Genomic DNA, 24,765 nt, shown 5'->3' with positions numbered 1-24,765 from the left:
GTTCACGCTTCTGTTATTTTGTTAATTTGATCCTATTTTTCGTAACGCTGGGGATTGAACCCAGGGCCCTGCATCTGCTGTGTGGTTTTCCTTTTGCTTTTTCATGTGTTATTTTGTTTGTTGGACACAGAGTCTTGTTACATAGCCCAGGCTATGCTGGAATTTAGGATCCTCCTGCCTCAGTTTGGGATTACAGGCTTATACCACTGTACCTGGTTTCTTTCTTTCTTTCTTTCTTTCTTTCTTTTTTTTTTTTTTTTTTTTTTTGGTTTTTCAAGACAGAGTTTCTCTGTGTAGTTTTGGCACCTGTCTTGGATCTCGTTCTGTAGACCAGGCTGGCCTCGAACTCACAGAGATCTACCTGGCTCTGCCTCCCGAGTGCTGGGATTAAAGGCGTGCGCCACCACCTGGCAAACATGTGTAGACCAAGCTGGATTCGTACTTGCGATCCTCCCACCTCCACCTCCTTCAGCAAATCCTTCTGGCATGCGCCGCCACAACCAGCTGTACCTGGTTTCTTTTTGAATATTATCTTTTGAAGTGGTGTGGAGCTATACCCACAGCCTGTCACCGGCCTCTGGGGTCCACTCTTCCCCCCATTCTATACCAATTTGACCTTCCAAAAGAACTAGGAAACCGGCTGGAGAGATGGCTCAGTGGTTAAGAGCACTGGCTGCTCTTCCAGAGGACCCAGGTTTAATTCCAGCACCCACATGGCAGCTCACAACTGTCTGTAACTTTAGCTCCAGGGGATCTGACACCTTCACGCCAATGCACATAAAATAAATTTAAAACAAACAAACAAACAAACAAACTAGGAAACCTGCATCATGGTGGATAGATGGGAGCGGTAACTCAGTCCACTGTCCTGCCTGGTAGCTGAGAAAACAGACCCTGAGGAAGCAGGTGCTGTGCCCAGGGTCACAGAACTCATCAGAGGCGGCACCCCGTTAGCAGGAAGGAACCCTTCCCTCCACCCCGCCCCACAGAAGACTCTTGTCCTTAATGTGAGTATCTCTTTGGTGACTGTGTTATTTAAGAGATGTCACAGACGTGGAGGTAAGCCAGCTGGCTATAGGATTTGACACACATGAACTCATCCTGCTTCCCTGGGGGAAAAAAAACTGACAAGACATTGCCACGGAGCCTGGTGTGGATGCTCATGGGGCACTCTGAAGCATCTAGTTTGATGAAATCTCCTAAGAAAGGCCAGATGTCACCTGCTCCGAAGATCGGGTTTCAGCATCACAGCTGGCCCATCACTCACTCTCAGTCTTAAACAGGCCACAGCTTACTTCTGAAGCCATCACAGGTTCTATGACAAGGACTGTAGATGTTGCTGGGTAGGACACCATTTACTTAGACTTGGGGTGGATCCCCAGCATTTCTGTCGGGGGGGGACCTGAAATCCCAGCACTCACAAGGCACAGGCAGATGGAGCTCTGTGAGTTTGCGGTCAGCCTGGTCTACACAGCAAGTTCCAGGTCAGCCAGAGCTACATTGCGAGACCCTGTGATAAACAGTTGAAAAATAAAACCCAGGCTGGGAAGACAGCTCAGTTGGTATAGTGTGCGTCAACAAAAGCACGAGGATCTTGGTTCATGTGAGACCCCATGTGCAAAAACAAATAAGCAAACAAGCAAAAAACCAGATGTGCTGATGTGCCCTTGCAGTATCAGGGCTGGGGACGCGGAGACAGGCTAATCCCTGGGGTCTGTAGCCAGCCTAGCCTATGGGGCAAGGTCCAAGCCAGAGAGAGACCTTGTCACAAAAAATAAGGTGGGCAGGGCCTGAGGAACAACATCTGAGGCAAACCTTTGGTCTCCATTCACACTCATGCACGTGCGCATACTACAGACCAAGTGGGTATGATTACAGAGATGAAATCATCTTCCTAGCAGATGTCCAGATTGTCCCCAAGTGTTATACGGTCCCCTTCCTTTCTGCTGGACTCACACCTTGTCCTCATTCTCTGAGGCTCGCTACATCCCCACATCTGTCTTGGATGGAGCAGGAAGTCTTTCTCCCTATACAGATCACTGAGGATGCCAGCTTCCAAGGCAGTGAGTGGGGAGCAGGCAAGGGCAGTCCCTAAAAACCAAGGAAGGGGGTGCTGATGAGGGTACACATTAGGCCTGGAAAGCAGGTAGGGCTTGTGGGTCACAGGCTTGGCAGTTTTGTGTTCCTAAACATTTTATCATCATCATCATCATCATCATCATCATCATCATCATCATCGTCGTCAATCATCATTGTGTGTCGGTGATGTGTGCACAGGGGTGCACATCTGTAGAGGTCAGAGGACAGCTGGCAGGAGATGGTTCTCTCCTTCTACCCAGTGGGTTCTGGGGACAGCACTCAGGTAATCCACTTAACCCAGGAAGCAGTTTACCCAGGGAACCATGTCACTGCACTGGCTCCTGACACACCTGATTTCAGTGACAGAAGCTCACCTTTTGGTCACCACTGAAAACAAGCAATTGGATGTGGCAGGGATTTTTTTTTTTTCTTGAGATTAGGTTTTACTCTGTAAACCAAGCTGGTCTCAAATCTTGGATTCATGAGAATCTTGACACCCCAGCCTTATAGGTATGAGTGAGATACATTAGAAATTCCGAATTTAGAGTTTCTCCTCATAATGATAGCATTTCCTCTTCTGGCAAACATTTGGTCGAAGCCAGCACTTTTCAGACATAGATTGCGACCTATCAGTGGGTCATAAAGTCAACATAATGGATGTGCCCTTGTTTCTTTTCTTTTAAATTGGATAGATGAGAAAAAGTAGAGGATAATAGCATACATTGCATGTAGCTGAGGTACATATTATTGGCAAAACTTTTATCCGGTGCGTACACACTGGCAGCAGCTCTGGTGTCCCTACTGCCTGGGGTTGGAGCGTGGCCTGCCATTCACTGGCTGTGACTGGGACAAGTCACTTCTCTGCACACCCTTCAGTGACCTCATGTGTAGAACGGCAATGATAATTTGATTGAAGCCACTGGGCAGTTGTGAGAATTGACCGTAACGAAATACGTGAAGTGCAGGGCCACTAGGCACATTTGTGCACACTTGTGACCCTAGCACTCCGAGGGAGCTGAGGTAGGAAGATTGAGAGTCCAAGGCCAGGCGTCAGTGATGTAGCAGGACCCCATCTCAAAAGCACATAAACAAAACGAACAACCCATCAAGTACCCAGAATACCCAGGGCGAGCGAGGTCACCTAGGAGTCAGCTTTGAATTGAACTAGAAAACATTGGTACCGGCAGCACTCCCTGCCTCGGGACCCTGCTGGGGCCGGTGTCACAGTCATAGGGCCTCCTGGTTTCTTGACGTTCAGGCAAGGACTGGGAACAGGCCTCTCTCACTGCCTCAGTTTTCCTCCACCAAACTGGGGCCTCAACGGTGGTGGTACTTGGCAGAGCCCCAGAGCCAAGAGGGTACAGGACCCCGAGAGGCCGGGGACAGGAAAGTGGTGGGGCCCAGGGGCACCTGAGACCTCCAGAGAACAACCTGGTCTTACCCTGGGGAAGCTGGCCTCCCTTTCCGGGCTGATGGCACTAATGAGAACCACATTTGGTTCCAAGAGCTCCAGCCAGAGCTGAGCACCCCTTCATTCCTTCCCAACCGCACCGCCCCCCCCCTAATTTTTTTTCCCACTCCACCTCTTCACCTTCCTTCCCTGTTTCCTCTCTGTCTTCCCTCTACAGACTTCAGGCCCCTCCAAAAGCTTTCATCTGCTGCACATGTTTAGTTATGACAGGAGAGGAAGAAACACATTAGCTATCAGCAGAGCTGGCCGGGAGCCAGGCAGCCAGGAGTGTTCCATCTACCAGAGGTAGATGTTCATGGGCTTGGATGTTCATGCTGGATGAGAGTGTGGACCAGTGCCCTCTACACGGCAGAGCCGCAAAGGGCACAGCTTCCCGCCCTCCTCGCTGGCTGGGGTAGACAGAGAGAGGCGCCAGTTGTGATGAATTGGAGGACACTTCTGTGCCAGGCCCCTCTGAGGTCCTTGCAACTGGTCACGGGGCGCAGGTCTTCCTATCCCAGGTGGAGCGAAACAGGAAAACTGGGGTGCCTACTGTGCGGAGGTTCTTGTGTTTCTTACGTTGTCCCATGAGGAAGGGAGGGCTAAAAAGGACAGAGAGCCACACCCACGCAGAAGCTGTCCACAGGTAGCTTCCTGTTTCATCTCTCCAGGCATCGGGCCGAGAGGCAGGAAGACACACAGCACAGCACTGTGGTCACGCAGCTCCAGACACCCCGACCAGTTGAAACAGCCAAACCTCAGAGCACAGTGGCACACACTGAGGGCCTCGAACACATTTTGCATTAAGCAGCTTCTTGTGGCGTCAGCCTTGTGGGTGACCTCTGGAGAGGCATTTCACTTCCTGAACGTGTTCTCCAGCTGTGAAGCAGGGACAATGATATCCTAGGAGGTTTAAATCAAAGCTGAAATGAGACCGGGCCAGTGGGTGTCCCGGGTGGGCTCTAGAGCGCCGCCAAGTGGAGACCTGCGGGACTGGGCCGCTTGTGCATCGTGGCTGTGGATATGGGTGACACGGGCCTGAACAGCATGGAGACCACTGGGTCTCACAGTTTTAGGTTTCAGAACATTTTATACTCGTAAAAATCAGTGGAGAGTTCACTTTCTGTTTATAGGTAATATCTATCAAAGCTCACTCCGTTGAAAATTTCAACTGAGAAATTTCAAATATTCAATAAAAAAACGTATGGATTGGGGGATCTCTGGCGTCCTGTAAATTGAACATTGTAGCTCATACTTGTAAATCCCAGCACTGAAGGCAGAAGAAGCAGGAAGATTAGAAGTTCAAGGCCAGCCGGGTGGTGGCACATGCCTTTAGTTCCAGCACTCAGCCAGGCAGATCTTTGTGAGTTCGAGGCCAGCCTGGTCTACAGAGCGAGATCCAGGACAGGCTCCAAAACTACACAGAGAAGCTCTGTCTTGAAAAACCAAAAAAAAAAAAAAAAAAAAAAAGTTCAAGGCCATTCTCAGCTATGTAGGGAGTTCAAGGCCAGTCTGGGGCCCATGAAACCCTGTCTTAGAAACAAAAACAAACCCACCGGGAGCCTTGCACTTTGAATGGCTCCTTTGTCACGATTCTGTAGTTCTACCGGTCACAAGTTCTTATACTTGGCATTTGAAAATTGTGGTTCACCGAATTCCGTGGGCCTTTCAAGCGCCCCACCTTCCACTGTACGTCACTGATCCAAGTTCGCTCACCTCACCAGCCCCACCTTCTTTATTGCTCTTTTTCATTGGCCTGTTTGGTCGGTTATGGAGAAAGGGTCACACTAATATAGTTTGGCTGACCTGGAGCTAGCTCACTATGTAGCCCAGGCTGGCCTTGAACTCGCAGTAACCCTTCTGCCTCTGCCTCCCATGTGCTGGAATTAGAGGTAGGCAACACCATGCCTGCCCCACAACACCCATCCGAATGGGAGACTCTTGAGGAATTAGGAAACTCAGCATCGTGGTACAGACAGAGATTTAGAATTCTGACTCCTGCCTGAAAACTTGCGTTTTTATCTCCGATAACACACGCATCACATTTTCTTTGAAATGACAGACTGCCTTGGTTTACTTTTTTTTTTTTTTTCCCCAGATAGGTAGGCTTAAGTAGCCTGGATAACTATGTAGACCAAGCTGTCCTCAAATTCACAGTAGTCCCTCTGTCTCTGCCTTCTGAGTGCTGGGCCACCACAGGCATATGCCACCACAACTGGGCCTCACACACTCCCTTTTTTGTTTGTTTGTTTGTTTGTTTTCGAGACAGGGTATTTCTGTGTAGTTTTGGTGCCTGTCCTGGATCTCACTCTGTAGACCAGGCTGGCCTCGAACTCACAGAGATCCGCCTGGCTCTGCCTCCCGAGTGCGCCACCTTGCTTTTCCTCGAGCAAGCCAATGTTTGTCATTTGCATTTAGCATGCTTTGTATGTATGTCTCATAGAACATTAAGAAGTGTACCCCGGGGCTGAAATTGGATAAGACTTCATTTTCAGCCGGGCGGTGGTGATGCACACCTTTAATCCCGGCACTCGGGAGGCAGAGGCAGGCGGATCTCTGTGAGTTCGAGGCCAGCCTGGTCTACAAAGCGAGTTCCAGGACAGGTGCAAAGCTACACACAGAGAAACCCTGTCTCGAAAAACAAACAAACAAAGAAAAGACTTCATTTTCACTGTTGCATTGAGGAAGGTTATTCTCCGGGAATTGCCTGCCCCCTCCCCGGTGTGTGGTGGTGGAGAGGGCAGTGATGATTGGCATAGTTGTTGCCTGTGACATCATTCACAGTAAGGCACCATTGCCTTCGTGAATGTCACAAGGACAAAGTCAGCATGTGTGTTAACACAGTCAAAAGAGTCAACGTAGACAGGTACTATTAGCAGGCTATGATGATGCATGCCTGTAATCTCTGAACCCCGAGGCGGAGGCAGGAGGACCAGGTGGTTGAAAAATATCCTGAGGTACATGGTAGATTCAAGGCCAGCCTGGGATACATAAGGCCCATCTAAATCCACACCAAACCACACCACAAAACCCTCCAGAACTAGTGTGGAGACAAGTCTTCGTTAATGTTAGTTTTGGGGATAGTACAGTTAAACTCCTTTCACTGTTTAGCCGGGCGGTGGTAGCACATGCCTTCAATCCCAGCACTCAGGAGGCAGACAGCAGGTGCAGGAGGATCTCTGTGAGTTCAAGACCAGCCTGGCCTACGATCGAATTCCAGGACAGCCAGAGCTGTTACACAGAGAAACTGTCTCAAAAAAACCCAAACCAACCAACCAAACAAACAAACAAAAGACCCCCAAGCGACTTTCACTGTTTAAAAGCCCGATGGGCCATGTGCCTTTTTCCTGCATCGATTTTACTCACTGCTCATCTGATTCTGCCCCTCCACTTGACAGTTAAGGAAATGAAGGCTTACGAGGCTGAGTGGTTCTGTCATTTGTCACCCAGTTGGCAGTTAGTAGCAGAAGGGAGTCTGGGTCTCATGTCTGTAAGTCAGCAGGCTCCCATGTGTCCTGAATCCAGACCTCACAAAGGATCCTGGGTGCTGGTTGAGCTCTGGCACACTCATAGTCAACGCCAGCAGTGCCCCACAGGTGCAGAAGGCGGGCACACCTTTGTCCTGCACGGCCAGTCCAAAGACAGGATGGCCATTCCAGGGTCATCCTAGGGGGGTCATCCTGTTGGTTAAGCGGCCGCGCTCGTGGCTGGCCACAGTGGCCATGCCGACTGCTGGATGCTGTGGTGGCGGAAGAATCACGAGCCATGGTTACCTTTCTAGAGCTTTATTGGGAGAGAGAGGGGGAGAGAGAGAGAGGGAGGGAGGGAGGGAGAGAATACGGGAATACGGAAGGAGAGAGTGTGGAAAGAGAGAGGGCACAGAGAGGGCACGCCCACTTTTTAGGCTGGGACACCATCGCAGGCTGGTGACGTAATTAAGGACAGAATCCTCACGCATCCTAGGTGTGGAGCGCACTCTATTTAAATTGTTGAATCCCGGCACTTGAGGGACTGGGGCAGGAGAGTATTGAGTTTGAAACCATCCTGGGTTACACAGGGAAACTCTGTCCCCCTCCTCCCCCCCAAAAAAAATAGTTAAAATAGTAGCTTGCAAGGGCCAGGGGTCTAGCTCAGTGGAATGATGGGTGCCGAGCACATTCAAGGCCCTGTATGTGATCCCTAGCATCAAAAAAGAAAGAAGGCATATGTTTTGGAAATAATTTTTGCTGGGGATGTAGGTTGAGCGTGTGTATCATGTGTAAGGTCTTGGGTTTTCTTCCCAGCATGGTGACAGCTGGGGTGGGGTGGGGGGGCGGGGAGGGTTAAGAAAAAAGAAAAGAGAACTATTCATAACTGATATATAGAGATCTCCAATGTAAATTGTCAAACGAAATAGCAAGCTAGAGAAAAGGTCTTTGAAAGTCTGGAGTGTAGTTCAGTGCTTGTCTGGGAGGCATAAAGCCCTGGTTTCCACCCACAGTAGAAGAGACGAGAAGGGAGGGAGGGAGGGAAGGAGGGATTGGGGGGAGAATCCAAAGCTTGTGGGTTTGGGAGTCAAGAAGGAAGAGTGGGGAGGGGGGTCGGCTCTTCGAGACAGAGTTTTCTCTAGAAGAACAGATAGGGGGAAAGGGGTACCTGTTGCTCAGGAGTCAAGGAACCCTGTGGGAGGGGGTTTCTCATCAGTCTCCTGGGGTACGCTTTGACATTTGAACCCTGCTAAACACGACTGACTAAACATTCAAACAGACAACAGCTTCCAGGAGGCTTGGTGCCATCTCCTCTGCCCGAGCAATGGTTGTCGTTCACCAATCCTGTCACACCACTTTGCGGGTGGGGAGCTGTGGCCCAACCCAAACTGTGGGCCACAGAGAGAGTGAATGTGGGTTCAGGAGCCTCACCCCATTCACTCTGGCTTTCCTGTCCCCCTCCACCTGCAGGTAAGATCCTGGTTCACTGTGCCATGGGCCGAAGCCGGTCGGCAACCCTGGTCCTGGCCTACCTGATGATCCACAAGAACATGACCTTGGTGGACGCCATCCAACAGGTGGCTAAGAACCGCTGTGTCCTGCCCAACCGGGGCTTCCTGAAGCAGCTCCGGGAGCTGGACAAGCAACTGGTGAAGCAGCGGCGACAGGCTGGGCCAGGGGACAGCGAGCTGGGGAGGTAGGGGGCCCGCCCCAGGGAGGATCGGGGACCCTGGCGCCCAGAGCGGAGGAAGGCTGACGGACGGGTGTCTGCACGGAGGCTTTGTCGGTCATGGAGATGGGACAGTGAAATTAAAAGGCTGGGTACAGGGAGGATGCCCAGCTGTCTCCTCCAAGTCTAGTTCTCCATCTCACGGTGGGCCAGGCCGGCTGCAGGGGGACCTGGGTTCCGATGAGTACCACTGTGGTCTCCCGTCCTTTACGTTGGAAGCATTGGAAGCAGAGAGGTTTTGTTTTTTTTTTTTTAAATGTGTGGGCATTGTGTTGTGATTAAATGTTTGGCTCTGAAAGAAAAAAAAATCACATTCTTATAAAAAAATAACTTAAAATAGAACTTGATTTTTTTAACCACAAGCTGTGTTACAAGACGGGCTTTACCACTTATGAGGAGCCTCAGAGCACCCATGTTTCTTTGTCCATGGTGGGGTGTGTGTGTGTGTGTGTGTGTGTGTGTGTGTGTGTGTGTATGTGTGTATAAGGGGTGGCATGGAGTCCCTTCCTTACATCACAGCCAGAGCTGTCACCACCCAAATGAGCTGTGGTCAATTTGGACAAGGAAGCGTGTAACCTCACAATTTGGGAGAAAGAGAGACACAGGAGACACTTAATTTGAGGGGACCTGAATGCCTCTTTCCTTTTAGCTCCAGGAAGGGCACAATGGTGGTTCGTTTTCACTCACACCCTGAACTATTTGCAAATGTCTGGCTTGCATGGAACTGGAGGGCAGGGCAGCCAGGTGAGCACAGATGTGAGCTGGCCTCTCTTGAGAGTGAAGTCAGCACCACCAGGGTCATTCTTCACTCAAGGAAACAGCAGCAGCACAGTAGTGTGGTGGCTTCCAGAAGCAGGAGCCCGGAAAAGATGGAACCTAGAGAGAGACCAGCGGTGGAGTACCACCAATGATGGTGTCCTGGAGAGAGCAGAGAGGGCCTGAGGCCTTGGGGGAACGGCGGGAAGGAGCCCATGCTTCCTTCCAGTGTGAACTAGAGGGTCCAAGAGGATGCTCTTGCTGGAGGGATGCTGAAGTCCAGGGAAGCTGGGTAAATGTCACTGTGACATCCGGGGGAGCTGTCTTGCTTTCGTGCCACTTGTAGTTTGGGACCTTGTGGTTAGACTGGTCTCCTGGGACTCTCACGAGAATGCTCTGGGTGTCACCTTTGTTCAGGAGGAGGCTGGGTCCTCATCTTAACATAGGCATGGGAGGAGATTACCTCAAGACTCCCTTACAGTTACAATATTGGCCTTGTAATAAAACAAACAAACAAACAAACAAAAAACCCAAAACATTGTTGAAAAGTTGAAACCAAACACACACAGTCACCTGGTCTTGCCAGGCGGCAAGCCTGAAGTGGAGACGGTGCTAAGCTGAGATGCCTGGCTGGATGAACCCCAAGTCATGACTGTGAGGGAAAGCACACTGGAGTAGCACACCTACCAAGGCCAGACTTGCTTGAGGACTCAATTTGGTGTCCTGGGAGCCACAGGCTCTTGGGAGAGGGACCTGGGGTCAGAGTAGTCCCTACGTGGGCTTTTCGTCAGAGCATCCTGATGACCCCTTCTGAACTCAGTTCTCTATTAGTCTTAGCCATTCAGTGTCCAGACAAGTCAGTATTTCTATTTTCACGATGCACTTGCGTTGTGAACTCATATGCAGGAGACGTAGGACGTACATAGTTCCATTGAGGTTTTCTTGAGCCACTGACCCTGTACTTCCTCTCTGTGGAGTACCCCATAGCCCACCTCTCTGTGGAGTAGAGTCCTGTCGAAGCAGAGAACCTAATGTTGCATGCCTGCACTCTTCCTGGTGACTCCTGGGACTTAGAGGTAAGAGAAAGGAGGAACGGAAATGTTAGTAACAGCGTTTAAAGACCTCATAAGCAATGTTTGCACTCAGTTAAATAGCATTATTGAGACTTAGCACATTCCCAAACCCGGGTTAAGGGGCCAAATTAAAACATGCAGATGGCACTAAAAGGCAGTGTGGGACATGGGGGATGAGGTAACCGGTGGAGAAGCCCACTCTGGATGAGTTAGTATGGTGTTGGGAAAGAATATACCTCCAAGTGTGCAGTGAAACAGAGAGGAACTGGTCAAGGCCGTTTCTTATCACAAAAAGTGTGTCTCAACCCAAATGGGGTTGGCAAGCAGCACAGATGGCCAAGGTGGACTCCATCTTTTATCCTTAATTCAAGTGGGAGCTTGGCTTCCTCGCTGGCTGAGGTTCAGCCTCCTAGTCTACCCTGGACTGGCTAATTTGGAAAGAGGAAAATGGTTAAGTTCCAGGAATGTAATAAGTTTTACAAGGTAAAGGAGATGAAAAGAATCTGAATAAAAGTTTTACAAGGTGGGGTAGGTAACTCGGGGAATATTGGCTCTTGGTGGGCTAGCCACCTTTGATAGAAAAAAAAAAACCAACCCATTTCTCACAGGGAAACCTTTATTGAAGGGAGGAGGGTCTTGGGACAGCAGCTCACTGTGTAGCCCAGGTTGGCTTTGAATTCACGACCTCAGCTGGAGAGTTGGCTCAGCAACTCACACGGTGGCTCACAACTGTCTGTAACTCCAGTTCCAGGGCATCCGATGGCTCTTCTGGCCTCCATGAGCACCAAGCACACATACACAGTACAGGAAAAATACCTGTATTAAAAAAAAGAAAAAAAGAAAAAAGAAAGAAACATTCCAAAAAGAACCCACCGCCCTCTCTCCCAGCAGGAGGGGGAATCTCACCGAGGACACAAGAGGAGCTTGTCCTTGGAGGGCACCTTCCAAAGGGGTAGGAGATTCTAGAATTTGATTCGGAACACTGATGACTGCGGGGAAATACAATTCTGGGAGTCTTCTGTCATCACACTGGATGAGATAAAGAGGAAGAAAAGATGCCCCCGAGCCCAGGGCTTGCAGAACGGTTCTGGGTGGAGGAGGAAGAGGCAGGAAAACCATCCCAGAAAGCGATGGCAGGAGCCTGCTCCATGGCAGATCCCCGACGCTAACGGCTGGGCAAGGCTTGCTCTCGATAAAGGAACCTGCATCTACAGAGCCGATTTGACATCATCAGGTGATTGACCATCCGCTGGGCCTTCACATCAGAGGTGACAAATCTGGGCCTTTTCAGACTAGTGTTTCCGAAAGCTGATTCAGTCCTCTGGGTACATTGCAGCTTAAAATTTCCGGCTGAGTTGGGGGCAATTAACTTTTTGTTTTTTTCTACCTCCTGACCAATGGGTGTGGGTTATGTAGGAGGACCGTTGACAAGGGCTGAGTCATCATTTCTCATGTTGGCAAGCAGGGCCTGTAGACCTGAGCTACTTAAGTGAAGTTGGCATCAGATGACCACTCTTACAAAGCAAACGCTGTTGGTCTTAAAGATGTGGGCAATGAGTGGATGGATACCAACCTAAGCGCAGTTGTATTGTTATGATGGATCTAAGCCATATCCCAGGATTTGTGGGGTGGCTTTTCCAGTGAGGCCCCAGCCAACTCAGCTGGACAGTTCTTTCCCAACACAGCTTGTTTCCTTAGGGGATATTTGGACTCTGCTGTTCTGAGGCATGGGTGTGGAACAGTGATTAGGAACTGATCCATAAAGCTCCTTTGGACTGTGAAGCGAGAGAGCAAGAGGTGGAGCATTGGGACCCAGACTTCCTACAACCCAAAGGTATGTTAACAGGCTATACTCAAAGGGAAAGGGGGTGTCTGGGCCCCCAGACTCTAAACAAAAGGCACTAAATTAGCACATAAATGTTTCAAAGAGGGGCTTGGAGGGTGTCTCTGTGGGGTTCCTAGACAGGGACAACAGCTTCCTGCCAGATGTGTGGTCCATTGCCCTGCCGGGACCCTCAGCCACTCCTAACCTGCTCTCACGACTGGTTCAGACAAACTGCACACAATCACCTGCTTCTCAGAAGATAGCATGTTTTCCTTCCCCAAGAATTATATTCTGCACCCCGCTTTGCTTTACCAGCCCGTGCAGGAGGGTCTCCCTACAAGCATTCACGCCTTCCCCACAGCTACTTCAGCTATTATCATCCCACTGGCTTGGCAGGAGCTGAAGGCTCGAAGGTAAAGTGTGGATGCCAACCCCAGCCTACACCCTAGAAGCAGGCGATGGTGAGAACAGGAAGGCAGACCCCAGCGGGCTTCTTCTGTTGGGGTGGCCTTTTGTTCTGGCATGTACGTACTATCCCACCTGGTTGAGCCCCAGTTATGGTTTGTGTCAGTGATGTGCAGAGTTGTGAGCTCCTGTGCACAGATGATGCCTTGAAAACTCCGTGGGCCAGTCACACAGAGGTGCCAAGCCATCAAATATTTTAACTCACAGTCAAAACTTTCTCTGAATGCCACGCAATGTGTATAAACATTCACTTTTGGGTGTGTGTGTGTGTGTTAAACTATAAACACTATAAGGGAACATCCAGTCATTCACAAGTGAGTGAAACTTTCACACTTTTTAAAAGAAATGAACTTTGAAATATACCACCCCCAACTGAGTGTTTGTGACAGCAATCTTTTAAAAAAAGCAGCTTGCTAGTGTGGTACCAGGCCCTCAGGGGTTCCTGCAGATGGTACAAGTGAGGCAACTGGACATCCTTGTGGGAGCTTTGGGCAAATGAAGATCAAAGTCAAAAGAAAAAAACAAACTCACTTTATTTTAAAGACAATAATTGGCATACAGAAGGTATGCACTAGCATAAAGTAAACTTTCATGAAAAGCATTAAAATCCATTATAAATTAATTTATTAAATAGGTATTTGGTATATGTGATGGTTTTATTAGATATTACTCTTATTTATTGCCAACCCCTCCCCCAAAGTCAAAACAAATCAGAAAAATCCCCTAACTCCAATTTACACTAAATAATTTATTTCCCCAATGTGTATGTGTTCCGAGATGTGACACAGGATAACAGTTCAGCTGGCCATTCTCCATCAATCATAATATGACAGGACACAAGAGGCTAAAAATGGCTCATCATAATTTATTTTATGTTAAAATGTACAGCTTTTTTTGTTTTTTCTTTCTTTTTTGAAGGAACTGACTAAAAAGAGGACAGATAAATACGCGAGTGCTGCTGGCTCCTATTTTATACAAGGTTACACCTCTGCTTGGCCCTCACTGTCACCTGGATAGGTACAAAGGCTACAAAAGGAAGCAATATAAACAGACACAAATAACTTTTCTGCTTTTTTACATGCGATTTGTAAGCTTAGTTTGAGCTATTCACAAGCTACTTTTCTATTTTTCCTTAAAAAATAACTCCAATATTTTATAAAGATAGAAAAATCTACAGATGGAATGAAAATGTAAAGTTAGAGGCATTTCCATAAAATAGCAACTTTACACCAAATTCACTATTTTTTTTTTAAATCCTGCCAAGTATTTGGACATATATGAAATGCTTCAAAACCTGACAGATAAACACTGAGATATGCTTCATTCAATAAACAGAAGTGTGCATTTATAAAACAGAAAGCTGCCTTTCCCCAAAGGAACCTGCCACCAAAATGGAAAAGGGTCTCAACTTTACAGCCAACGTTTAGCAATAAACCCCCTTGACTAACCAGATGGGGTAGCTCTGATAGCTCTTTACAGTTTTATAATTAACAAAAATAGAGTTGTTTTTTTTTTTTAAACCCTCAAATTAGGGTACCCTAATCAAGGCAAAAACTTAAGAAATGGCTTACCGTTAGCACAACACTTGTACAGTACTACAAAATGCACTGTCACTAACAAAGACATTAGCGGCATGCTGAAGTGTCACCTTAAACAAAATATACAGTAATTGAAATGCTAAAGGCATTTACATGGAGTGGACAAGGAAGGAAAAAGCTCCAGGGTCAATACTAAAACAGGTGATCTGGGGCGGGGCTTGTATCCACACTGTTTGACAGAAGCAGGCACAAAGAGTGCCTGCCGCCCAGCTGCAGTCCTAGGGAGGCCTTCCTTTGCAGAGAATTTTATATAAAAGTAACAGAAACCAAGGTACCAAAAAGGAAAAAAGGAAAAAAGAAAAACAACTTGTATAAGGCTTTCTGCTGCATACAGCTTTTTTTTTTCTTTTTTTTTAAATAAATGGTGCCAGCAATGTTTTTGCATTCACACCAATGCTGGTTTTGAAATCGTACTCTTCCAAGGTATTTGTGCAGATCAATCCAACAGTGCGGCCCAGTGGGGTCTGTGGGCTGCCGGGCTGCCTACCTTCTCATGTAGGACCCATTGAGAGACTGTTTGGACATGCCTGTGTTCATGTAGCCGTGGTGTCCGGGGGCTGTGTACATCATGTTACTGTGGGGTGGGGTCTGCATTGGCTGCTGGGCGTACGCCTGGGTTCCCATCATGCCCATCTGCATCTGCATAGGGTACTGGGGCGTTTGATTCATGTAGCCATGGTTGCTGTGGTAGCCGCTGTTCATCATTGGCTGGGACATGCTGTACCCGTTCATGGCGTTGAGAGTGTTCATGTTCATGTTCACAGAGTTGACATTGTAGGCTGGCGCTGGCATCAAGTTTACACTCATGTTCATGCCCCTCTGCATCGTCAAAGTCCGTGCCGGACCCTGCATGGCTACAGTCTGGGAACGCCCATAGATCTGTGACTGATGGGGGGCAGCGGCTGGTGACAGAGATGCCGACTTGGTTCTCATGGAGACGTGGCCCTTGCTGGCAATCTGAGTCTGCAGTCTTTGGCTGTGGGAGATGCCAATGTTCGAAGCAGCCATGTTCCGCTGCAAGAGAGGTGGCGGCAGATTCATGGGAGGAGGAGTCAGGTTAGGGGGCGGGGTCATGGTCGCTTGTGCTTGGGATCCCCCAGGGACGGAGTGTGGAGACTGAGAAAGCTGAACAAGCCCTGTGTTACTTAGTGGTGTGGACAAAGAGGCACTGTTTGCATAGGAGGTCACAGCAGCGGAATGGCTGTAAGGCAATGAATGGTCAATAAGTGTGTTAGTTAACTGCTGCAGTTTGGCAAGGCTGAAGGTGGCAGATGGCTGTGGGTAGTGCCCAGCCCCAAAGTCACTCTGACCCATTCGCTCATATAAGCCAATGTTGGCATTGCTGGTCTCAGGGATGTCGGCCAGCTGCATGGGTGGGGTGAAGTTGGCGGCCATGCTGCACTGAGCGAGCTGCTGGCTGCTGCTGGGAGGCCTCTCCACCACACAGCCTTGGGGGGACTTGACACCGCAGGTCGGAGGGGAGCTGATACTGGTCTGCTGCAGCATGCTGCAGCTCCCGCTGATGTTGGACATCTGCTGGGTGACGGCACAGCTGCTCTGTGTCAGATTGCTAGAGGTGAGGCTGCTGTAGGAGCAGCTGTTCTGGGAAGAGCTGTTCCCGCAGATGCTGCCTCCCATGGTTGAGTCGTAGCTGCTCGGGTTTTCATAGTTCTCGGTTGTGCTCTCGATACTGCCCAGGTCACTAAAGCCACTGTCAACCACTTGCTGTGAGTGATCTGAGACTGACGGGACGTCCATCATCGGACTGGTCTCCATGCTCTGCAGAGGTGGCACTGTGATAGCAGTCTGATCGGGACTGATTTGGGCATAGCTATTCTCAAGGGCGGGGACGTTGGGGCTGTTGACAGAACGGACTGACTGGCCAGGATGGGAATGGACGGACGAAACCGGGCTGTGGTCTGACTGTTGGCATTCGTCCAGAGTGGTGGCAATTTGAGGACTTTGGTCTGTATGTGTATAGTTCTGCAGGCTTCTACAGGCCTCTTGTGTCTCGGCACAATCCTGAAAGGTGTCATCGTGTTCCCCGTTTTCTTGGGTCAAAGACTGGACAGCCTGGGCGGTCTCCGAGTCAATTTCCACAGGGGCTGTGCCTCCCTCTTTGAGCTCAGCATCGACGCCATCACTGTTCTTCTGGTCCTGCTTCTGTGTCTGCTCTTCTGAGGGCTCCTCATCAGACTCAGGCGCAGTTCCAGGGTCCCCAGCAACCTCCTTCGGCTCACTGTCACACGCAACTGCAAGGTCAACGCCGCAGTCCATCAGGACCTCAGGGCTGGAGTGACTCGGCTGAACACTAAGGTCTAAAAAAGCTTCCTGGCTCTCTAGCGCATCCTTGAAGGCTTCTTTGGGGAGGTCACCCCTCTCCATGCCGGCGGACTCCATGTGGCTGTCATCCTCGTCATCTGCGTCATGGTCCTCATTGTGGGATGGCTCCTCCTCCTCCTCTTCCTCCTCCTCCTCCTCGTGATCATCCAAATGCATGGGGTCTTCCTTCTCCATGGAGATTTCTGGTTCCTCTTTTTCTTTACTTTGAGCACCATCTTGGTCTTTTTCTGCAGTTCCTTCTTCCTCCTCCTCCTCCTCCTCCCGCTCTTCCTCCTCTTCCTCCTCCTCCTCCTCACCTTTGATGGGGTCCTCCTCATCTACCTTTTTACCTGGTGACTTAGAGGGACTCACGGGTGCTCCGGTCTCCTCCCTTCTCTTCCCGTCCTGCGGTAGCAGGGCTTCCATGGTCTCCGTCACCTCCCGCTCCGTCCCCACAGGGCTGCCCTTGTCTTCTGAGACCTCCTTCTGCTCCTCCACGGTCACCTGGTCATCTGGCTCCATGGGCGTCTCTGGTGGGGTGTACAGGTTCAGTCTGAAGCCCGTCTTCCTCTCCTTGCTTTGCTTCCACTTTGAGAGGCCGCGCTTGGTCCCTTTCGACCAGACTTGTTTGCACTTTAGAGGTTCAGGATTGTCTTTGCTGCCTTCTTTCAAGTTTCCTGCATTATCGTCCACATTGTCTTAATGAGGGGACAGAGAGAGAGAAAAGCACAAGTTTTATAAAGTCTAACCACACACGACACATATCTCTAATTCATTAGCAAGCATGGCTTTCAGTTTCGCACTGGAAGAGTTGATGGGAAAGGCAGTCGAGAACACTGTGGTGTAAACCAAGCTGAGTAACCTAGGCTTGGGAAAGTAACCTAGGCTTGGGAAAGTAAATGACATTCTAGGATGCAAAAGCTGGGAGTTCCACAATCCTAAAAAAACAAACCTGAAGCCCAATTTCAACATCGACAAATCTGGAAATGCAGCAGGACAGGAGTAATGCCAGCTTCTAGTCCGATTGTCACTGCACTAGGAAATGAAGGGGATTAACTCACTGCCCACCGGCGGAAAGGACCTTTTCCTGGTGGACATTTGCTAGATTTAAATGATCTCAGATGACAATAATTTATTTTTATCTTATGTGTGTGAGTGTTTTGCTTGCATGTATGTCTATGCACTAAGTGCATGCCTGGTGCCAGAGGAGGCCAGAAGAGGGCATCAGATCCCCTGGAAGAGCAGCCAGTGCTCTAACCACTGAGCCATCTCTCCAGCCCCAGCTATTACTTATTTCGACATAAAAGCATACTTGTATATAAAACAAAGGAGTAGCTACAAGAACAGTGCATCTGTAATCATCATTATAAATGTCATTCATGATTTATGAACGACACAACCTACAATATAATCACTGTAGCATTTCAAATACAGGTTGTTTTCTTTTTAATTAGAGATTCTGTCCACAGTATATCTGGGATCAGTTTGCTGTTTAGATGTAAGAGTGACTAAGGGGCTGGAATGGTTGCTGCCCTCTGCCCCCAGCATCTATGGCTGGACAGTGGCTCAGCCCTGGCACCTAAGTGACCTCTGAGACCCCAGCTGCTCTTCTGTGACTGTGGTCATGCATTTTGTTGGTCAGCTGGTCACCATGCCGATGGGCCACCTGGGTCCTAGAATGTTCTAGATGTGCTGAGTCCTGGAGCAGAGCAGAGCTGTGCTCCTGCAGGTTATCACACAGCAAAATCAATAAACTACTTGGTAACAACAACAAATGTCAAGCCTGAATTAGATAATTAGAAACGGGGTGTAATTGAACATTTTGTTGCAATTCCAAAACCTAGTCTTCTGCACCTATATGTACATGGAAATATTCATGTTTGTTTATACAAATACAGCAAACAAATATACTTATGAATAAGTATGCACATATAAAATACCCAGGCCGTAACATCTTTAAGAGATTAAGAATCAAATCAAGAATCAGTGGTCAATTTAAAGGGAAAGTTTCATGAAGAGTGACCTTCTTATTAGAAATACTATTTTAGCTGGATATGGTGGTACCCGGTCTTTATAGTGAGTGAGTTTCTGGACAGCCTATATGGCTATAAAAAGAGACCCTGTCTCATAAATGAACAAACCAACAAAAAGCAATTTTAGAGAATAAAAATAAACAGTCATGGCTACAGTAGACACCAACATGGAACAAGTTAGCCAGGTTAGGTCAGCTACATATGAAATGACTGCACATAACTTCCCCACAAGCATCACACTCACTGGCTCAGGACATGCATATGGTCCAGGGTGTGTCCGTGGAAGTGTCAATCAAGCTCCAGGCCTTGGCCAGCTTTCTAAGGAAGTGCAGGCTGTTTCCCTCCTGTTCACAATGGCAGGTATCAGCCATGTCAATGTCCCTAGACTCTACATCTTTTTTTTTTCTTTTCGAGACAGGGTTTCTGTGTGTAGTTTTGGTGCCTGTCCTGGATCTCGGGATCTTGCTCTATAGACCAGACTGGCCACAATCTCACAGAGATCTGCCTGGCTCCGTCTCCCGAGTGCTGGGATTAGAGGCGGGCACCCCCCCCCCCCAGAAAAGTTTTTTACATTTATATGTGAGTATGTGTGTCTAAGTTCGAGGACAATTTGCAGAACTTGGTTTTCTCCTTCCAGCGTGTGAGTTTGGGAGGTCAAAAGTCAGGTTGCCAGCCTTCTTGGTAGCACGTGCCTTTGCCCTGCTTTATCCTGTGTGCCACCGATCCCACCAGCTTCTATAGGGGACATCCCTAAATGAGAAACTGAGCTTTCTGAGAATTCCCTCCAGGAAAGGAGAGGCCCTGGAGGAGATCTGGTAGAATGACCAGCAAAGGTAAAGCGCACAGAGCAGAGGAGAGAGGCCGTGACAGTTCACTACAGGCTTCTAAGCAGACAGCCAGGAATGCCTCTCCCTGCAGCTGGTCTCCCATGCAGACAAGAGGGCGGGAAAACGGCTCAGTGGGTAAAGCGTTTGCCACACAATCCCGAGGACCGAGTTCAGATCCCCTGGACCCACACAAAGGCCAGGTGGGGTGCCTTGTGCCTGGGACCTCAGTACTGAGGTGGCAAAGACAGACAGATCCTGGGGGCTCACTGGGCAAAGGGCTGAAACAGGTTGAGTTCCAACTAAAAGTGAGATATACTGTCTCAAGAGGGGAGGGGCGGGGCTAGCTGTGGTGGTGGACACCTCCGGTCCCAGCACCTGGGAGGCAGAGGAAGGCTGACTCTGAGTTTGAGGCCAGTGTGTCTATGAAGTGAGTTCCAGGCAAGCTGGGGCTACACTGTGGGAGACTGTCTTTAAAAAAGAAAAGGAGGAAATTGAAAAAGGATAAAAAGGGGAACAATAGATATTCACTAAGGATGTCAAGGAGGCGCTAGCTTATGTTCTTAAAACCAGCTACAGACGGCAACTCCTGCAGTCCCAGAGAAAGCAGAGAAAGCAGACGGCCATTCTAGGCCGCAGCAAGGCTTAGGCACAGTCACTTCAGCTCTCCGGCTACAGAGAGGCTGTCCCACAAATCCTTATCCTTCATCTTAGAGTACCTGTGCTAACAGGGCAAGGGATACTTTCAACAGGGCATCAAAGACAATTCACGGATCTCTGGTACATTAGTAGAAGATGGGGGAAGAGGGTGTCCCGTCAACTTCAAAGGAAAGCCCGTCTTTGGGATTTCTGGGTCACCCCACCTCAGCAAAGCGGATGCTGATGGTGTGGGTCAGTTCAGATGGCTCTGGACATCAAACTCTGCTGAATGGTTAAGATGCACCCTGGTGTACTGAGAAGGTGTTTTCAAGGAAAACAGAACTGCATCCTCACTGCTCACATTGGCAACATATATATACCCCGATGTCCAAAAATACTAAGTAGAAAACCACACAGCAGTTTCGAGGAACCTGCACTGTGTTTCTTACTAGTCTTCAAAGGTTTTGAGGATAAGCCAACATCTATAGAGTAAGAGAAATAGTCTAGCCGGGTGGTGGTGGCGCACGCCTTTGATCTCAGCACTCAGGAGGCAGAGGCAGGCAGATCTCTGTGAGTTCCAGGAAAGGTGTAAAGCTACACAGAGAAACCCTGTCTCGAAAAACCAAAAAAAAAAAAAGAGAAATAGTCTAGTTTAGAAACTGTCTAACACAAAACCTCATTAAAAGGGAAGAGCCACAGCGAATGAGGAAAGGTGGGTTGGCATTTCTCAGCTGCACAGGCACACCCTGTGGACATCAGTGTAAAGCCCGTGCAGGCCTTCACTTACTTCTACAAAGGGCAGCATTCTTAAAGAAATGATTGTCTTTTCCTTCCTCTTCCTCTGCCTGCCTTTTCTTCCCCGGCTGATGTTGGAATGCTTTTCTCAGAACTGGCCTCCTGCCCTCTTCCTCCACCTCGATCTCACAGGTCGGCTCCAGCTGCGGCATCGGCCTCTCTTCATCTGAGTGCTCAAAGGGCTCATTCAGGACTTCCGTTGTCTCGGAAATGGTCTCGGTGGTTACACTGCTGTTGATCCTTCTGCGTTTACGACCCCTTTTCTTCTTTACTACAAAAGGCCTCTGAAATGAATTCCAAACAACACACGTAAGTGCTCCTGAGAAATTAACTGAGTGAGGCAATGCGCAGCCAATGTGGACTGATGTGAGAGCCGTACATGGCGGGCCTTCGCAATGCCTTTGTACTTTACCTTCCTTTTTGATGTTTAACATCCCTCTCGGGCACCAAGAACACAGGCAAGTGTTTTCCAAATAAAACACTTGTTTACTCAAGCCGGGGCTCTGAGAGAGAGAATCCTAGCAACTTGACTGCAGATTTTAAAAGCTGAGTACTGCTTTTCTAGCGTGTGTTTTCTAAGTGGCACTTGCCAGCTTCAATATCTGGCTTATCCCAGACTGTTTGTATAAACAGTGTTTTTATAAATGCTGCAATAATCAGCTATCAGGTCAATCATCTATTACCTGCTAACTGCTATGGAGATGTCCACTTCATGACAGGCACCATGGGAAATATGGTGGGGCAAGACTAACCTCCTTGTCCCAGAAATGAAAGGGTGCTTGAAGGGACAATTACTCTACTGATTAGAAGACAACAGAGTTAGAGATTGGTGGCTGCTGGGATGTGAGCAATTAATAATTTTATAGACTATTTTGATATGGAAGATCCCCTAAAAAAGTGATAAAATCTTTCTGTCTAAGATAATGGAACAAATGATATGCCACAGTTGCAATGATAAGCTATCTTTCCAAGAAAAGAAGTATTTAATGACACAAAATTCAAATAAAGGAGCAGGTAGATTCAATGCTAAGATATGTATCAATGAGCCATGAAATTGATGGGCCTACTCTGTGAGGGGGCTCAGTATGTTTACATGATGCCAGCCTCTGTGTCTAGGGTGTAGCTCACTGCAGCACACTTACCTCTCATGTACAAGGCACTGGGCTCCATTCCCAGCATGGTGAGGGGCAGGGGCACTATCTCCAGATAATCAGTACCAAAGAATCACTGTATCTTATATTTTTAATTCTTTCAATGTTCTTAAAGAACCATCTAGGCCTATTAATAATTCTAAAATTTAACCACATTAGTAATTTAACATTTGATGTTATTAGTTCCCTCCATCCCCTTACCCTCTCTAGGCAACTAGACTTTGCCCAGATACAAGTGCAGCCAATATAAAGAGTTGGTTCCCTCCAGGTTGAATCTGTATGGACAGCAGTGGTCCATGTCATGCCTTGGACAATTCTGGCTTTTCATGTTTTTACACGGAGTTCCTCTCATTATACTCATAATACATGAATGCATTCTCTGTATAAGAAATTTAAATGCTCAGGAGACAGCAGCACACTTCATGGGATGCTCCCTCTGCTCCCTCCAACTGTGGGGTCAGAAGAAAGAACCCAGGGCAGTGGGACCAGCACACTGCCTGCACAAGCCTCTCAGGACAGCCGTGGGGAAGAGCCTTCGTTGGCACCGTGCTATCTATCACCACTTGCCATGGCTCTCCTAATGGTATCTGGTCCTGCTGTATGGCAGAAAATGCAGAGGAAGACAGCAAATGTGAGAGAACAATGACCCACAGACAAAAATCAGTGCTCCACTGGGCATGAGCTGCTCTATCTGGAGGAACTACTAATGTGTGGTTGGCCACATGGGAAGCATCAGCAGCAAAATCAAGGGTATGAAATGCCACACAACTCTCTGAGAGAATAAGGGACATTAAAGGCTGGAGCACTGGCTTGGAGTTCTGAGACGAGGCTAGCTCTCTAGTGAGTCATGGGACCTTGTCATGTCTGACCTCCTCGGGCCCTGAAGGGTGGTTATGTATGTACGCACTCTCTGAGGTATCCTCCTGGTTCTCGTGACTGGATTTACTCTTGTCCTGGAGAGCAGCAGGTGGCAGTGACCACCAGACTAGGGGCTAGCATTCTGCTAACGCCAGGAAACACAGCCTCAACTGTAAGAGAAGTGACTGACACTGGACCAGAGAGACTGCACACACACAAGCGACATCCACAGAGAGCGAGACAGGCAAGGAACACCGCGAAGATGCGTCAGCTGGACGGAAAACAGCTCAGGGGCTGAAGCTCACCACACACACCTTTCTCTTCATGGAAACTGACTGTGGTTTGGTCAACCGTGGGGGAGACGTCTGAATGTTCTCTTCCTCGTCCTCATCTTCGTCCTCGTCCTCCTCGTCCTCCTCATCCTCCTCGTCCTCCTCCTCTTCCTCACTACTCTCTTTGGACAGCTCTAACAGCTGTCCTCGCTCCCCGGCCACTGGCCGCCTCTCTGGAGAGTGCAAGTATTTATTTTTCGAGTGTACTTTTGCAGGTGACGGCCTACTGTTAACTCTAGATGACAGGGTCTCTTGCTCCTCCTTTTCCCAGCAGCTGGCTTGTTCCATTAGTCGTTCCGCCTGGGGTGGGGTGGGGGCAAAACGTCGATTGGTGAGAGGAGGGGTCACATAGCTGGAGCCTCTAGATCAATGGGAAGGGGTCTCTAAGCGAGCTCTGGAGGGGCAGTCAGCTGACCGAGCAAATGGGAGCTGCAGCATCTCAGGACCCTCTGCATCAGTCGGGATAACCGAGCTAAGAGGACCGGGTTTCATGGGATATTTAGCAGTATTAATGATGCAGTGAATTGATTCGAATCCTTTATCACTACATTACATGCTCACTGGCATGGAGCATTCCAAGCAAGTTCATAAACACAAGGAATCGATTGACATGGCAGCAGTGACGCTCAGCACCACATCTGATCTGATTACATGCTGTCAGCAGTGAAAACGCTGCTTTGTGATCAATGACAAATGTCTCATGCTTCATACTCAACTCAATAGAATTACCATGTCTTCTCAGTTGGGATAAATTAGTGCTTTATCATTTCATAAGCTCTGTCTATATAACCAAGCTTTCACGATGATGCTAATGACTTAGCTTAAGCAAGCTATCAGTCTGAAGTCACAATTCAGGATGCTAGAGCACATCATTACCTCCTTTTCAGCTTCCCGCTCTTCTTCAGAAACCACAGCATTAGAAATTAAAATGGGGGTCCACCTCAGACTCTCTGGATCAAGTTCATTAGTTCTGGAACAGCTTCTCAGCTTTTCCATGTGGCCCAATATCAACTTTTCCCTCCTAATGATCACAAACCTGTAACACAGCAAGAAAGACAAAGTGAATTAAGAAGTCGACAGCTAGCTGGGTGGTGGCCCACACCTTTAATCCCAGCACTTGGGCGGCAGAGGCAGGAGGCCAGCCTGGTCTACAGAGTGAGTTTTAGACCAGCCCTGCAGGGTGACATACTGAGATCTTGTCTAAAAAAAAACAACTCAGGGTTAGCGGGTACATAGCTGTAATCCCAGCATTCAGGAAGCAGAGGCAGGAGGATCACCATGAGTTTGACACCTGCCTGGGCTACATCTTGAGAGCCTGTCTTAAAACACAAAGCAGAGCACGTGGGAATGCCTCACCTCCCCAGAGACC

General features: G+C 48.7%; 2 protein-coding genes across 11 annotated transcripts in view; one reads left to right on the top strand and one right to left on the bottom strand.

Moving 5' to 3' along the window:
* Dusp29 (dual specificity phosphatase 29) overlaps window positions 1-13,566 on the top strand; it is a 39,105-nt gene extending 25,539 nt beyond the window's left edge. The window contains exon 3 of the mRNA XM_052733580.1: window positions 8,467-13,566. Coding sequence (XP_052589540.1) covers window positions 8,467-8,696 — 230 coding nt within the window. The 3' untranslated portion in view covers window positions 8,697-13,566. The remainder of the gene's footprint in view (window positions 1-8,466) is intronic.
* A 123-nt stretch (window positions 13,567-13,689) lies between these two features.
* Kat6b (lysine acetyltransferase 6B) overlaps window positions 13,690-24,765 on the bottom strand; it is a 188,117-nt gene continuing 177,041 nt past the window's right edge. For all 10 annotated transcript variants that reach the window (XM_052733571.1, XM_052733569.1, XM_052733573.1 and 7 more), the window contains 4 exons: window positions 24,273-24,432; window positions 23,379-23,696; window positions 21,048-21,339; window positions 13,690-17,462 (listed from right to left, as the gene is read on the bottom strand). In XM_052733571.1, coding sequence (XP_052589531.1) covers window positions 14,926-17,462; window positions 21,048-21,339; window positions 23,379-23,696; window positions 24,273-24,432 — 3,307 coding nt within the window. In that variant the 3' untranslated portion in view covers window positions 13,690-14,925. The remainder of the gene's footprint in view (window positions 17,463-21,047; window positions 21,340-23,378; window positions 23,697-24,272; window positions 24,433-24,765) is intronic.

Source organism: Peromyscus californicus, unplaced genomic scaffold, assembly GCF_007827085.1.
Source record: "Peromyscus californicus insignis strain IS unplaced genomic scaffold, ASM782708v3 Scaffold_12__1_contigs__length_115047231, whole genome shotgun sequence".
Classification (NCBI taxonomy): Eukaryota; Metazoa; Chordata; class Mammalia; order Rodentia; family Cricetidae; genus Peromyscus; species Peromyscus californicus.
This window is presented reverse-complemented; position numbering and strand designations above follow the sequence as displayed.